Consider the following 16,431-nt stretch of genomic DNA (forward strand, 5'->3'; position numbering starts at 1 on the left):
AGATAGATAGATAGATAGATAGATAGATAGATAGATAGATAGATAGAATGCAATCCCCTGGGGGGCAGAGACTGTTTCACATTGGTCTTTCTAGCCCTATTGCCTGGCATATTAAATATCCTTAATGGTTTTTTGTTGATTAATTAATTCTACACATGAACTTTTGCCAACTTTGCTTCATTTAGGAAAAATATATGAAATGACTAGTATTCAAAGCTTCTTCCTTCTTTAAAGTTCAGCCCATGTTTCCTATAAAAATGAATTGATAGGGAGATACAGATCCTAATGCTAAAAACATTTAATGTAAGCTAATGCTAAAAGGAATATAGGGTCTCTGTTGCTGGAAGGAGAAATGCCTGATGATGGTGAGCTTTTCTGAATGTTGCACAGTACCCTGCGCCTCCAACTCCTAAGTGACTATCTTCATGTAGGACAAAATCAAATAAAAGAAACCTTCCTTCCCCCATTTCCCTCATCACTCCCTTAGTACTCCAGCACTCCAGAGTAGCTGTGATCCCATTAAATTGGAAAGCCTCTTCACTGATGTGGAATGCAACTCCTTCATTCATGCCCCTTCTTTCCTTTCTCAGTCATGGTCTTCTACAAAGTCACCATAGACTGTCCTTCCAATGTGCTGGGGCTAATCCTTGACATCTCTTAGTATCATAAAGATATAAATATAGTACATGCCCATTAATCATCCCTTCTTCTCTATATACCAATGAATCCATGGCCATAGAAGATTATGTGGCTAGGTAGCATCTTCTCTGTTTTCTCTTTTGTGATAACTACTTGAGTTCCTTCAGTCATGTGACCCATTTCAGTGGAACCAAATTCAGTATAAATTTTGAAAACCAAATTCAGCATAAACTTGGAAAACCATATTTGCATCTCTTTACACATACAGAAAACATCATACCTTCCTTTTTGTAATTATAATTATTTCCATTGGGAAACAAGGCCAATGTATCAAGCCATGCAAGATAAAATTAAAGTTTAAATTTTCAGATCTGATTTGAATAGTTTGGCTTTTTTTTGTAAATGTAAAAATATCACTTCCTGTAACTTTGTTAAAATTAAGTTAAGTTGCTTCTTATCTTGATAATATGGAACAATCTTATCCATGATTATTTCAAATGGTTAGCATCAAATCATTAATTTTTTTTGTAGGATGAGGGCAGGCATTACAAAAATATCATCCACTTTACTGCCATAATGCTTTATCTCTTTAGATAGCATGGCATAATAGATATAAAGGCATTGTTGAACCTCCCAAAAAAACATGGCTTGAAAATTTGCTTTTATCACGTATTGACTACGGGATGCTGGGCAAATCAGTCAGCCTCTCTAATTTCTCTGGAAAACTGTCTAAGACTATATTATATACTTCAGAGAAGGTCTGCATTGGTAAAGAGAGTTTGTTCAGCTGGTTGTTTCCTATGTCACTGAAATCATTGGTACAGTCCCTATCCCCATATTTAGACAGCACAGTCCCCATATTCACATATATACACACATACGATTTTTATTATTGATATCCATATGTGTGATTTATTATTCCAATAAAATCAATGTCAGTTCTCTTTACTCAACTTTCTTGTCCCTTTAAAACTTCAAAAATTCCTTTACTTTTAAGGAAAGCTAGCTTCTGCTAATTCTACATGTCAAAGAAGATTTTTTTCCATATTAGACCAAATCAACAGAGAGAATACTACAGGGAGAATTGTTCAAATTCAATTTATTAAAGCATAATAGAACAAGAATAGGCTTGGACAGTACACTTGACCTTGACAACTTTCACCCAGCAACCACTTTTGGCAAGAATGGGAGAGTAGTAATGAAAGGGATTTTGGGAGACTGGGTACAAAAACTCATTCTCATACAAAAAAAAGCAAATTACAGTAACCAGAATAAGCTAATCAGAAGGTAATAAACATCAGTTCATATTCTTGATTGTTAAACTAGAACATTATTACACTTTAAAACTTATGTTAAGTAATGCAAAAGGGGGTAACAAGTAATCAAAAGCACTTATTAAACTCCTCATTTCATTCCAATATGTGATATTTTGTAAAAATCAAGTTTAGAAAATACAATTTCTGATTTTAAAGGATTTGCAAATCTCCCAAGTCTGGGAAGATAATATTCTCTGCCACTACCAGTAATATTAGAAGTAAATGAGTTAGTATTTGATATATCTAGAAATGGCAAGAAAATATTTATTTATTTCTCAAATAAGAGTGGAGAATCAATGATAATTCAATAAAATATATTTCTAGTTAGGTTTATGAGTTCTGTCATCTTGACTTGTGATAATGGTCAAGTAGTGTTAGAAATCCGGGTGGATTTCCTTTGTTGTTGTAGTCAGCAGTAAAGTAAGAATCATACCATTTAGTAGAGATGGAAGGGACTTTGAAATCATCTGGTAAAACTTCCTCCTTTTACAGATGAAGAAACGGAGTCATTGAGAGGTAAAGGGATTTGTAAGATACAACATAGGTACTAAAGTCATAGAACTGAAATGGAAATTTTAATCGTCTGAGTATCAGTCCTGTATAATTTCACTACAGTCACAAGCCTGTTTCCATGGTCTGGGAGTGGGTGGGTCTTGTTTGAGTTAATCAGCTAAACAAAAATTGGAATTTTTAAAGAAACAGGGAACATGCCTATGTTGAAGCATAGGACATGATAGCTGTTTCATGATGTAGCCTTTTATTGTTTATCTTCTGACCACTCTCCTGAAATACAGAAATTTTCCTTCAGTCTCTACGTATTTTTGATTTTCAAGAAGGAAGCAAGAGGGGTGGCTAGGTGGCACAGTGAGTAAGAGTGCCGGCTCTGGGGTTGGGAGGACCCGGGATCGGTTCCAGCCTCAGATACTTAACACCCACACAAAATAACTGGCCATGTAACCTTGGGCAAGTTACTTAACCCCAATTGCTTTAAAAAAAAAGAAAGAAGGAGGAAAGAAAGGCTATCGATCTACTGCAGTTTTAGTCTCACAATGAAAATTCTTATGCTGTTGCTTCAAAGTGTGCAGTTGTGGCATTTAGAAGAACTGCTAAATGTGGAGAGATGAAGACTGACATTTTAGGGAGCCTCAGGTTGGAAAGCTATGCCTGGCAGTTGCAGCTAATTATCAGACTTTTGTTCATGCCACCTGCTACCTTTCCCCCTCCTGTGGTCTCTAGGAGGTAGAGTGGCCTAGTGGGTACAGAATTTTCTTTATTTTGACCTCATACCAGTCATTTGTCCTCACTTTGCACAAGTTTCAAATGGAAATTAGTGGAAATAACTGTCCCTTCAGTGTTCTGGTGAGTGCAACAGATGAGATTGCTTCAGTAAGAAAAAAGTGGTTCACAATGTCGACATGCAGATGAGAAGTGATGGGAATCTTCAAAGACTGGTGCAACATAGTGCAAAAAGTGCTGGATTTGGAGGTCAAGGACCTGGGCTGAAATCCTGACTATGCTTCTTATGAACTTTTGTCATCTTTTCAAGTCACTTAACCATTATGGACCTCAGTTCCCTTTTATGAAAAAAAAAGCAAATTGGAATAAATTATTTTTGAGGTCCCTTCCAACTTGAATCCATCACCCTATGCTTCAAAAGTCCACTGGATACAGTAATGTGAAAATTATTGGTGTGGTTTTAGATAGAACGTTGAGAAGAGGATATGGGATTGAGTGAAGCATGGTCAGGAAGTGTAGTCATTGATGATAGGTGTAGAAGTATGGCAGTGAAGGGAAGGAGAGAGATGTAGGATGGTAACTTTGGGGGAGGGCTTACAATTCTTTGCACCCTCATATTTGATTTTATAATAGACTTATTTGTGTACATGCTGAATCCTCTAGTAAGCTGTAAGCTCATTGAAGACTTGACTTTTTTGTATTTGTATCCTCCAGTGTCTGGCAAGATGCCTTGCACATAGTAATGCTTATGAATTGTTGAAGCGAGTTGTCGACACAGTGGGAGATTTGCTGAGCAAAAGTGAAAGCCCCGTTGACATTACCTGGAATGAATTTTTGATGGCCTCCACTATGTTTTATATTTGCATTTTTACGATTAATGGAGACATCCTAATGATGTCTTGGCCCAAAAAGGTATCTGATGATACATTTCAGTTACTTCACCACATTAAACATAGAGAAATAGAAAATATTTGGGCTACAATTTTATAGATTACTTATTCTAATTCCTTAATTTTTCTGAGAAAGGAACTACTAGAAGAATATATCTAAGAATATTATTTGTTTACCTATGTTTGAGTATATAAACTAAATTTCCTCTATTTCACTTTAGTCTAAAGATTAGAAATTAAAGAATTTTCTAATCAGAAGGGATGCTGGAAATCACATATTACAATCTTGTTTTATAGATGAGGGAACTGAGACCTAGAGAGGTGACTGGTCTAAGGTCACACAACTGGTTGGCAGCAGAGCCAGCACAAGGTCTCATGATTCTTTTATTATGATTTCCATTCCAGCATACTGCCTCTGTAAGCTACTTCTAAACACGTGGGCCTTTCAGCACCTCTCAACCACATGGTTGTCTAACTAGTTCACCAATGCATAGGACTGGCCCTATTCCAAAGCTTCATCCTTAAAAGCCACACACCGTGGGTGTTTTAACGTTTTGGGTGCTGTAATTACAGTACTTTCCAAAGGCTCAAATCAATGGCAAATCAACAGCATATGGTTTCATGACACCTGGAAAATTGCTCTTTCAACCGGTTATTTTCTTTTTGCAGACAAATGATGAGCAAATACATTTAGTGTATTATAACACGCTGACAAATCTGTCACAATCTGGGTGTCACAATTTGGGCCTTGGAAAGGTATAGTAAGGAAATAAACAGAACAATTTAGAAGAATGTAGACCTCTTTTTTTTTTTTTGCTTTTCCCCTCTGGGATTTTAAAATAAAGTAATATGAAACATTTATTTTTCTTTTTATAGGCATTATTTTGTGTCTATGACAATTTGCCATTATTGTAAGAAATGGCTTTTATATGCAATATTTTCATGTTTGCTATTAGTGCTGAGATCTGGTACTGTGCAGGATGATGGAGGATATGGTCCTTATTCTAAAGAAAATGCACATATAGAAAGCAGCTTTTGAAGTAGGACTATAGCTATGGGGTGCACTGGAAAGACACCTGAGTTAAGGTTAGAGGACATGAATTCAAATTCTGGCTCTGCTACTCACAACCTGAATAATCTTTAATAAATTGCTTAATCTATGATAGGTCTCAGTGTTCCTATAATCAAAATGAGAAGGTTGAATCAGATGGGATTCTGCTCTCAATCTGTACATCCACATTCCTCTTTAACAATATTATCATGTGCATTTTTAAAAATTGAAAGTAAGTTCCTTGAGCACAGGAACTGCTCAATATTTGTCTTTGAATCCCTCAGAACATAGTAGGCAGTGAAGAAAATTTTATTGATATATGGATTGATTTTGTAATGATGGAATATATGTAAATAATTTGATCCTATTTTTGATATCTCTGAAATATACAGATATTTCACTCAGTATAATACTGATCCTAGACACTTGTCTTCATTTTATTACTTCAATATTTAGGTGGACCTAAATTGATAGAGGGATTCCTTCTACTGACACAAATCACAATTCCTCCACACCTGCTTACTCTTTCTAATTCCTCCTTGTATTTTGTAGCAGCAAGCACCCCAAGCGTCCCCAAGGTTGATGCCACCACAGGTTCTTTGATCTGCTTTGATAAAGGAAAGCAACTCAAAATGGGTTAACAAGCTTACATCAGTCAAACATATATCGTTTACCTCGTTCAGGGGAAAAAGGTCAGCACCCCGAACTTCAAAGTATATAGGCAGAATTATCAAGACAGAAACAAATCAAGTAGACAGCTTTCCAAACTGTCCAACCATTACATCCATACCAAATCAACATCTGGGTTTTTCAAAGCCGGGGGGCTCTGGACAACGGCTTCCCAGAATCCATATCAAATCACAGAACACTTCTCAAAGTAGGCCCCCAAAACAAAGCTACACATCAGGGCTTATATAGCCTTCTCCTGGCTCAGAGAATGTAACAACCTTTTGGATCCACTGACCAATCAAAAAGTATCAACTGAAAAACAAGCCTCCCACCCCAGGCTCCAAGTGCACTTTAGCCAAGGGGCAGGGAAGATCTTTAAAATTTACATTCCCATTACATATTTTCACTGAAATCATTCCAAAAGCTTCTATCCAACATACTAGTTATTTTAATAACTTCAAGTATTAACATAGCCATTGGGCTGTCCACCTCCTAGCCTACTTAATCCAACACACATATTACCATTGCCTTTTTTTTATTACATTTAATTTTGCATCTTATATAGGTGTTCCTAATAGTGTTTCATGCTTTGCAGTTATAGAATATCCCTAAGAGAATGTTTTAATGAGATAGAGTTTGCAGCAGTGAATAGTTTGTGATCATTGAGTTTTGCAATTTCAAAAATTTAGTTCATCCTCATCTCTTCTGTTAAATCATAGCACAGTCTCATTGTATGTGGTAATAATGACAACAACCCCTTAAAGTCCAATCTTTAAACTCAACTACAATTCTATAACCATACTTCATCTTCCCCACCTTTGTCCAATTTCCTGTCGACTTCATCTACTTGCCCTACAAAACCAATCTCCTCTAACATTTCATTTTGCCCACAAATGTATTCCACTTAACCTTTTCTTAGTTAGCAAGGCTTGCCAACTACCTACTTCTTTTCCTTTTCTGAACCTTTCTTTTCAAGTCCTAATTGATTAATTTTCCTGAATTCTATTCTTTCAGCCACTTTTCCAGAATCCAGAAATACTACCTAAATTTCTCTCTATTTCCTTCTCCATGGCTTCCCTTCCTTCTTTTACCCCTTGTGTAGGAATAGACTCAGTACTCTTGCCTTTGCCTTATTCTGATGCTTTCTGTTTAAATCCTGAAAGAATAAAAGGACTATCATATGATCTACTGTAGAAAATAATATGCAAAATCTACTTGTTCCCTTCTCATTATTTCATCGACTAAATGCATTTCATAGACTATGCCCATAAAGATTTAGCAAAGAAGAGAAATTCATTAGATCAATGTCTTTTTAGAGCACATTAGCTGCTAAAGATGTAGAATACAAATATGGTGGTTCCACTTATTGTTAATGTAAATAGGTTGCTATAGGATTACTGTCAGATTTCTTCCATATTTTCTTTGCCCTCTTCTCATTTTTCGTCAACAGATATTCTTGGGTTGATCACGTTAAGCTGTCTCATGCCAAGACAGGCTCTTTTTTCACTAAAGTGATTTTGGCAATTTTGTACATGTACTTATTTAACATTTTGCAAATTAGCTTTTGTTCTTAATGAAGGTTATCTTTGACTCTGCTTCAAAGATGATTGTGTTTTTGAGATCGTTTTGAACTCTTAGGACCTGTTTCTTACAATAGCTGATTTATCCTGGTGAAATGCATCCAGCAAGGCTGAGAGAGTCCATGTTTACTTCCCAGTTTTTGGAGTCAACAGCTTCTTGAAACAAGTTGGGTTGGAGCTGTCCATGATGGGATACACTGATGTCTTTTCATCTTTATTTTGTCTTTTAATTTGACATTTATGTTAACCTTTGTTTTAACTATTTTAAAATATGGACAACTGAATACACAAGAACTGCTATATTTAGTTCAAGTTGAGTCCTATCTGAACTCACTTTTCAATTGTATTGTTCTGGAGGCTGTCCCATCTAGTACCTTCCAAGTCTTTCTAACAGAAAATATTCATGGCAAAGAAGCATGAGACTTCGTAGTAACTTACAACCATTTGTCCTCTTTCATTTCTTTATTTGAAATCATATTTTGCACTATAGTTTTTCTGCCATCCTCTGTCTGACCATATCTGCATCAAAGTTACTATCTAGGTATATGTTTGTAGCCATGTGAAGTTCTAAAAATAATTTCTCTAGTTCTTCATCGTGCTATTATTGTGGTTATTATTATATATGTCTATGTTGGCTATTTAAATACCTACCTTGTGTGAATAGTTTGTAATAGAGGAATGTGGAGAAGGAGAAGATCCAAGGGCATAAGGGGTAAGTACTGTTTAACTGTGTAGGTATCATTCTATTTTTCATAGAATGGTATTAACAAGTTTCATGCTAAATAATGTTTATCCTCAATTTTAGCAGATATCAGGCACAGTTTCTTTAAAATGTTCTGTAGGAAAAGACAAGCATCATATTTGGAGAAGAATATAATTTGCATCCTAAATATATTAACTGGTCATACATGTAAATAGGAAAAGGCTAGAAGAGTTTATGATAATGAATCAGCCCTCTATTAAATTTTTATGCTTAGAATTCATAGAAATGTCCTTATGAATAATTTAGCTTATAAAATTAAAGCACTGAACTAATTGTTAAAAATTGTCTTATTTGACTTATGATCACAATTATATTCATAGACTGCAGTCATTTCCATAATTATAATTCCCAATTTACCCTGACCATCATGTTGTTTCAAGGAAACAGCCTGACTTTTATGTTATAGGGCTATTCAAAAATTACAAGCGCCATTGTTAGTGGCCTTGAACTTGTGTAGAGGATTGGTCAAGACAGCCAGATTATCTTGGTGAATTAAAAGGGCTAATAAGGCCATTGCTTAGGACTTTGGCTGTATGCCTTTCCTTGGTAGAGGAAAACATGATGATGAAAAGAGTAAGTATGAGCAGTAAGGTCAAATCTAATATGCAGCCCTTGAACTATGCTTGGAAAGAAGAGCAGAGCTGAAATGGAAGAGATAGTTACTAAAGGCTCCACTCTTTCAGAAGGGAGTCAAGTAATTTTTATTAAGTGATTATTATTTATTATTATTATGCTGGTGTTGTTCAGTTGTTTTTAATTGTGTCTGACTCTTTGTGACCCCATGTAGTGTTTTCTAGGCAAAGATACAGAAGTGGTATGCCATTTCATTCTTTCACTCATTTGACAGATGAAGAAATTGGGGCAAGCATGGGTAAGTGACTTGCTCAGGGTCACTCAGTAAGTGTCTGAGGCCAGATTGGAACTAAGGAAAAGGAGTCTTACTGACTCCAGGCCAAGATCTATTCATTGCACCAGCTAGTTGCCCTGTCCCAGGTGTGCTAAGTGCTGGTGACACAAAGAAAGGCAGAAACAAACAATCTCTGATCTCAAGGAGCTCACATTCCTAATAAGAGAGACAATGTGCAAATATCTATTTACAATCAAGATACAAATAGACTAAAATGGCAGTAATCTCAGAGGGATGGCAATAGCATTTAGAAGAACTGGAAAAGGTTCTTACTAAGGGTGGGATTTTAGCTGAGCCTTGAAGAAAGCCAGGGGATTTAGGAGATAGAGACATGGAAATAGAGCATTCTAGGTATGGGGGGGAATAACCAATGTGTACAGTTGCAAGAGGGAGTGTCTAAAATGAGAAACAGCCAATGTCACTGGATTGCATGGTATATAAAGGGGAATAAATTGAAAGAAGACTGGAAAGCTTGGAAGGACTTTTTAGGAAAGTTATAAAGGGCTTTAAGAGGTAAATAGTATTTTATGTTTGGTCATAGAAGTAATAGGGAGCCAGTGAAGTTTACTGAATAATGGGGTGATCTGGTCAGACCTGTACCTCAGGAAGACCAATTTGGTACCTGAAGTGGGGAGAGATGTGAAGCAGAGAGACCAATCAGAAGGGTACTGCAATAGTTCAGGCATGAGGTGATGAGGGTCTGCACCAGGATTGTGGCAATGTCAGAGGGAAAAAAAAGGGGTGTGTATGAGAAATGTTCCAAGAATCTATAGGACTTTACAACAGACTGAATATAGTAAATGAGAGAGTGAGGAGTTGAGAATGAAATCTAGTTTTGGAGCCTGGGCTACTGAGTAGATGGTGACACTTTGAATGGTAATAGTGAAATAAGGAAGAGGGGAGGGTTTGAGAAGAAAGATAATGAATTCAATTTTGGAGATATTGGGTATGGGGTCACTTCAGATATCCAGGAATCTCTACCACTTGGACCTTCAGTTTCCCTCTCCATAGTTAACATCTGTTTGGCCAAGATACTCTGTTATTGCCTTCCTAGCTATTATTTCTGGGGCTGTGAGATGGGAATTTTTGAGAAGCTGGAACTAGAAGGAAAAATTTAACTATAGCTATCAAATTGCTAGGAGGAAGACAAAGATTGAAGCTTAATTACTGTCTGTCTTGCTGAAAGCAGTATAGTACAGCGAGCATAGTGACTTTGGAGTCAGGTCCCAGGCTTAAGTCCTGCTTTTGATTTTCGCTATTACCTTGGGCAAGCTGCTTAACAATACTGTGCCTCAGTGTCCTCTTCTGTAAAGGTTGGACTAAATGGACTATGAGGGGCCTTCCAGCTCTACATTTATGATCAAATGAATAAGTAGTAAATCAATCAATCAATCTATCTATCTATCTATCTATCTATCTATCTATCTATCTACCTATCATCTATCATCTATCTGTATATATGTATGTATATATCTATATAGCTGTAGGATCATGTAATGGGCAGCATACTACAATAGAGATGATTTTCCATCGCCAGAATAAAATGGACAATCGAGATAATTATCTAAGCAATTCAAATGAAGGAGGTGGGAATTTCAAGTGATTAATTTTTGTTCAAATTAGATTAAATTACCTTCTCTATTTCACTTTGTATTTTTTGACATGGCTATATAGTGAATTTCAAGTAAACTGGTGTTCTCTATCTTCCTCAATCCTTTAAAAAAGTTCAATGTTTTATTGAAAACTTAATATTGAATATCAATAGTGATCTTAACTTCATTCATTTTAATGAATAAAATACAAGTAATTCCATTATCTATTACCAACATTCTTCTCCCCAACACAATCTTCAATATTAACATTTTTGTAACAAACATTATTTTTATTTCTCCTTTTTACTTATTTAATATTTTATTTTTCCCCATTACATTTAAAACAATTTTTAACATTTGTTTTTTTTTTTAATTTTGAGCTCTACATTATTTTTCTCCCTCCCTTCCCTCCCTTCTCCTTCACTGCGAAGGCAAGCAATTTTATATAGCTTATACTTGTGTAGTCATGCAAAATGTATTTCCCTATTAGTTTATTACAAATATCTTTGAATTCATAAGTTATCTATTATTATTTTAGAGTAGTGCCAGAATAACTTGAATTCAGGACTAACCTTTCTGTCACAAGAAGAAATCTTTATATGAATTTGAGCAGTCAATTGATCACATCTCATACGAAATGTAACCTGTACTTGTAAAACTTTTAAACCACATCACATTTCAACCACATTAATGATTGACTCCCTTTTGAAACTCAACTTTTCATTTTCTCAAGGATTCATTTTTGTTCTAAAGCATGTCCCTAGAGCCTGCCATAGAGGCTTCTTTTGGGCTATGCTTTCATAGATAATATCTCTATTAAAGGGATGAAATTGTTTCTTTTAAAATGTCTTTAAGAAAAACTTGGTTCATCCAAGATGGGCATTACTTTTTCAAATGAAATATATTTTCAGTTTAGTACAAATGAGCTGTACAATCAATTTAGCACATCTATTTTTCTGTTGGGTCAATTTTCCTTTTCTTTTAATATAGTTTTTATTGGATTTTCTGAAATATTCTAGAAAGAACCATTGGGTAAATGGTATTGATACAGATGGTAGATCATGCCTTGTTCTGAGTTTCAGACATAATTTGTGCCAATACTCATCTACAGTGGCTCACCCTTGTTTTGCTGATGTTGCCTGAGATTTACTTCTGATGGATTTATTTGTATCTCTTGGAGTTAATGCAGTGAAGATTTAGTTTGGCTTACTTTCTTTTGTAACATGAGGATTTAGAGAAAAGGAAACAGCTGGAACCTAAATGAGGTTGAGGGTCCCTATGATGATGATGATGATGTGTGTGTGTAGATAAAGAAGTCACAGCATGGGAGTGGTGGTGCAGTAAATAGAGCACCGACCCAGGAGTCAGGAGCACCTGAGTTAAAATCCGGCCTCAGACATTAAACACAAAAAGTAGCCATGTGACTTTGGGCAAGTCGCTTAACCTCAATTGCCTTCCAAAAAGCAAAATAAAAAGTCACAGCAGTGGGTAATTCCTACTCTCTCAATTAAAAACACCAGCTCATTCTTTGCCTTGTAAGTTTGTACTCTTTGAGTATGTCACAATTAAAGGATATTAACTTTGTCTTCAGTTATTTTTACTAGGAGTGTGTTTAATCAGCTGTCTAAAGAGTGACAGTTATAATACTGTCATCCTTTCTTCTGTTAAAGAATCTCAGTGATCTTAGACCTCTATGATGGTTCATTCAAAGGAGTTGTACCTGAGACCGTCAAGATGCTTTAATGGCTACAGAGTCCTGTTTCAGAGTATAGGGTAATATAGGAGATCAGAGGAGCATGAAGGAAGAAGAGAGGAAGAGATAAAAGTAGAGGAAGAAAGGAAAGAGTAAAATATATGGATGGTGTATGAGGGACTCATTATTCTGGGACCTGTGTCAGGGGAAGGAAGTTAAAATTATTAAAGAACAGAATCAATGATATAATGGAAAGAACTTTTGATTTGTAGTCAGGGTCCAAATCTTAGTTCTACTATTTACTACAATAGCTAGGATCGATGTGACTGAGGTCTAGTCACTTTCCTTCTCAGGTCCTCAGTTATTCCATCTGTAAAATGAAAACACTGCACAATATGATTTCCAATGTCCCTTTTAAATCTGATGACCTCTTTACTCTATTTCTAAGTCAAAAACTTGTCTATGGGTTGAACAGGAAGAACATTTGTCTTACAAATGTAATTTAAAGTATTGAGATCAATGCCTATACTTTAGGATCAAAGAGAAGCATAAAGAGCCTGAAAGACTGGATAAAGAGCTGTGCTTGAAACCAGGATGATATGAGTTCAAATCCTACCTCTGACACATGCTGGCTTTGTGAACACGTACAAGACACTTAACCTTTCAATGCTCCAGGCTAGGAATGTCAAACTAGAGTAGAACCAGATCCACTATGCCTTACATAAGAATCCTATTCACTGCATATCAACATAGAAAAACCCATATTAACATTATCTATGTTCTATCGTATTTGTATGAATTTTGCTAAATATTTCCCAATTGTTTTTTAATCTGTTTCCTGTCACACTTGGGAGTGTTGTGGGTGGATACATTAAATACCTCTGCTCTAGTCAACTCTGTAAGGCTATAAGTTGAAGAAAAGCTGCCAAAATGTTCTGATAGAGGTAATTATCTCATCTCCCAGTAGTAAAATGAAAGATATCTCCCTATCAACATTTATTTTACCTCAAGTTGATTCTGCACCTCTCTTGGTTCTGTCTTCCCCTTAGTAGTTAATTCTGGATGAACGGTTCTTAAGGTCAAACAGTCTGGCATCTGAGACAAACACTTTCTATAGTAAATACTTTCCTGTCCTCCTCCTCCTCTCTTGGTTATTTATAACTTCATACTTGCCAGGGGTGGGGCACCTGCAAAGCTTAACCTATGGATGAGTTCAAGACTTAGGCATGATGTTGTCAATGAGCAGATAATTCTGAAAGACTACTTGTTTTCTTCTTAAATGGAGTATTTATTCCTTTTTTGAAATCTGCTAAGTATTTTTTTTTACCATTCTATTCATACATACTCTGATCTGATCTTATAACAGTGGGGCTGTTATGACTAAACCAAAGGAATAAACAAGGCATTAGGGAAGAATCCTATTTCCATTTGTAGTTACATCCTCATTTTTTTCTTGTACTTTTCTTCTTTCAGACAACTCACATAGGAAGATAAAGCCAAATCAAGGAGGCATGCTGCTTCTCACACAGATGGCTGCTTTACTCATGAAGAGGTTTCATCACACCAGGAGGGGCTGGAAAGGAACTTTGTCAGATTTGGTGTTGCCTGTTCTGTTTGTGGCTTTAGCAATGGGCTTGTTCATGGTGAAGCCATTAGTTATTGATTACCCTTCACTCAAACTGACACCAGGGCATTATGACAGTGAAGAAGCATATTTTTTTAGGTGAGAGTCATATCAGTCTTCATGCCTGGCAATTATAGGTTTTAATAGTTTATCCTTTTGAAAACATTTAAAAAATGTTTATGTGATGTGTGCTATGACTTTATATTATTGAATTTGAAAGTCTTACCCTTTGCAGGTGTTCTTAAACTGAAGCCCATGATCTCAAGGTTTTTTATATTTTGATAACTGTATTTTACTATAATTGGTTTCTTTGCAATCTTATGCATTTTATTATATGTATTTGCCAATATTATTCAGAGAAGGAGTTCATAGGCTTCATCACACATCAAAACAGAAAAAGGTTAATAACTCCTTTTCTAGTGGATTATTTCCTCCTACATGCCATACTTTCAATTTGGGTAGCTTCTGCTAAGTAATTTTTTAAGTTCATCCATAAGTCCCCTAGGTGTGGATACTGAGTACATACATAGAACATAATCTAGTCATTGCTTCCTTTTCCATGAAATACTCTTTATTATTATAATTATTAGATTCTCCAGTAGTGTCCTTTTCTAATGATTCATCATTGAGTGCAGGTGACTCAGAGTTCTTAAAAGCTATGTGTGGGGTGCATATGTTTGGGGAAGGTTGAAAGAAAATGGAACTTTAGCAGAGATCAGGTTGTATTTCTGTAATCTAAGGAGCAGTCTACCTAAATTGTGAAAACCTTAGCACCAGAGATATTACTAGTTTGTGTTCAATTAGATTAGAAATATCAAAAGAGCATTTATATAATACTCTAAGATTTACAAAGCCCTTTTTATATTTTATCATTTGGTCCTCACAATCCTTTGATGTAGATGTTATTATTCTCCCCATTTTATAGTTGAGAAAACTGAGGCCAAGACGTTAAGTGACCTATCCAGAGTCATATAGATAGTAAGTGACCGAGGCAGGATTTGAACTCCAGTCTTCCTGAGTCCAAGTATACCACTTTATCCAATACACCATGTAACTGTCTAGAAACATTTGAATGTTGTAGTATTGTTGAGTATATAAAGTGGGTGGAATCTTTATCAATGTAGGCTAAACTCATGGAATCATGGTTACTTGAAATATTAAATATAATTATTAAATATTTTCACAAATATTAAATATTCAGCCATGTATAATTTTATTAGTTAAATATTAAAAAATAATTGTTAAGTAGTCTTTGCAGATATTTATATAACATTGAAAGGAAGTAACATTTTAGAGATAGAATAAACAAAAGCATACTAATATATTTGACTATATACCTCCTGAAGCTTGCACTCTTAATAGGTACTTTTTATATAATTTTTATATAATTCTGCTCCTATCAGAGTTAGGAAGTTTCCTTTTTATATCCCTAGTTCTCAATCTTTGGTCCCAATGTTTCCAAGCATTGCTATAAAAAGCTTAGCTTTACTACAAATCTTGGTCTTTGTTTCATAGGATAGATGGTTATTTTTTTCTAAACTTAGAGAAGGTGATGTCTTCTTAGTGCTCCCCCTATTTAATCTAGCATTTTACTTCCCCTTTTTAGGCCAACTACATGGAACAGTGATTAGAGCACTGATCCTGTAGTCAGGAAGACCTAAATTCAAATCTGGCTTCAGAAACTTACTAAGTCTGTGAGGCTCTGGGCAAATCACTAAACCTCTATTTGCCTCAGTTTCCTCAACTATAAAATGGGAATAAGAACAGCATCTATCATCTATCTGTCCATCATCATCATCATCATCACCATCTCTCTCTCTCTCTCTCTCTCTCTCTCTCTCTCTCTCTCTTTCTCTCTCTCCATTCACCTTTCTTCCTCTCTCTATGTGTCTGTGTATCTGTCTCTCACCTCTCTATCCAGTGTCTTACACTGGAGATACAGCGTGTTGTAGTACAAAGGGCTCTGTATTCCAAATCAGAAAACTAATATTAGTGTCTCAACTTTGTCACCTGCTAGTTGTGAGTTCTTAGACAAATTATTTCATCTCTCAACCTCAGCTTTCTCATTTGTAAGCTATAATAGGTAATAGTTGTACTATCAACATTCCAGGTTTTCTGTATCAATTGAGATGGTATATGTAAAGTACACATTAATATATATGCTTGTATAAAATCTTTTATTATTGTTATTTTCCTTATAGTAATTCCCTAATCATAGTTGCACAATCCTAATTCTTTAAAAAAAAGATTAGGCATTTAAAATATACATTGAACCTGCTGAGTTTTGTCAGTACTAATTATCTTCTTGGACACTCTCAATAATTTCTGGGATTGCTGTCATTGCTGAACTAAGGGAATATAAATATTTGAATATAAAATAACAATGACTACTAATCTATAGCCTTCCACAAAAGCAGAGAAAAAAGTAGGTCTGATTTTTCTAATGAATTGTCAAACTCTAGAATGATCCA

The 16,431-nt window shown here is 35.4% G+C and overlaps 1 protein-coding gene across 1 annotated transcript in view; it reads left to right on the forward strand.

The window, feature by feature from the left end:
* ABCA13 (ATP binding cassette subfamily A member 13) overlaps positions 1 to 16,431 on the forward strand; it is a 513,785-nt gene that overhangs the window by 293,793 nt on the left and 203,561 nt on the right. The window contains exons 42-44 of the mRNA XM_069084494.1: positions 3,906 to 4,103; positions 11,663 to 11,675; positions 13,810 to 14,059. Coding sequence (XP_068940595.1) covers positions 3,906 to 4,103; positions 11,663 to 11,675; positions 13,810 to 14,059 — 461 coding nt within the window. The remainder of the gene's footprint in view (positions 1 to 3,905; positions 4,104 to 11,662; positions 11,676 to 13,809; positions 14,060 to 16,431) is intronic.

This window comes from Petaurus breviceps, unplaced genomic scaffold (assembly GCF_028583685.1).
Source record: "Petaurus breviceps papuanus isolate PSGF00001 unplaced genomic scaffold, PetGlider_PUasm1.0 174, whole genome shotgun sequence".
Lineage (NCBI taxonomy): Eukaryota > Metazoa > Chordata > Mammalia > Diprotodontia > Petauridae > Petaurus > Petaurus breviceps.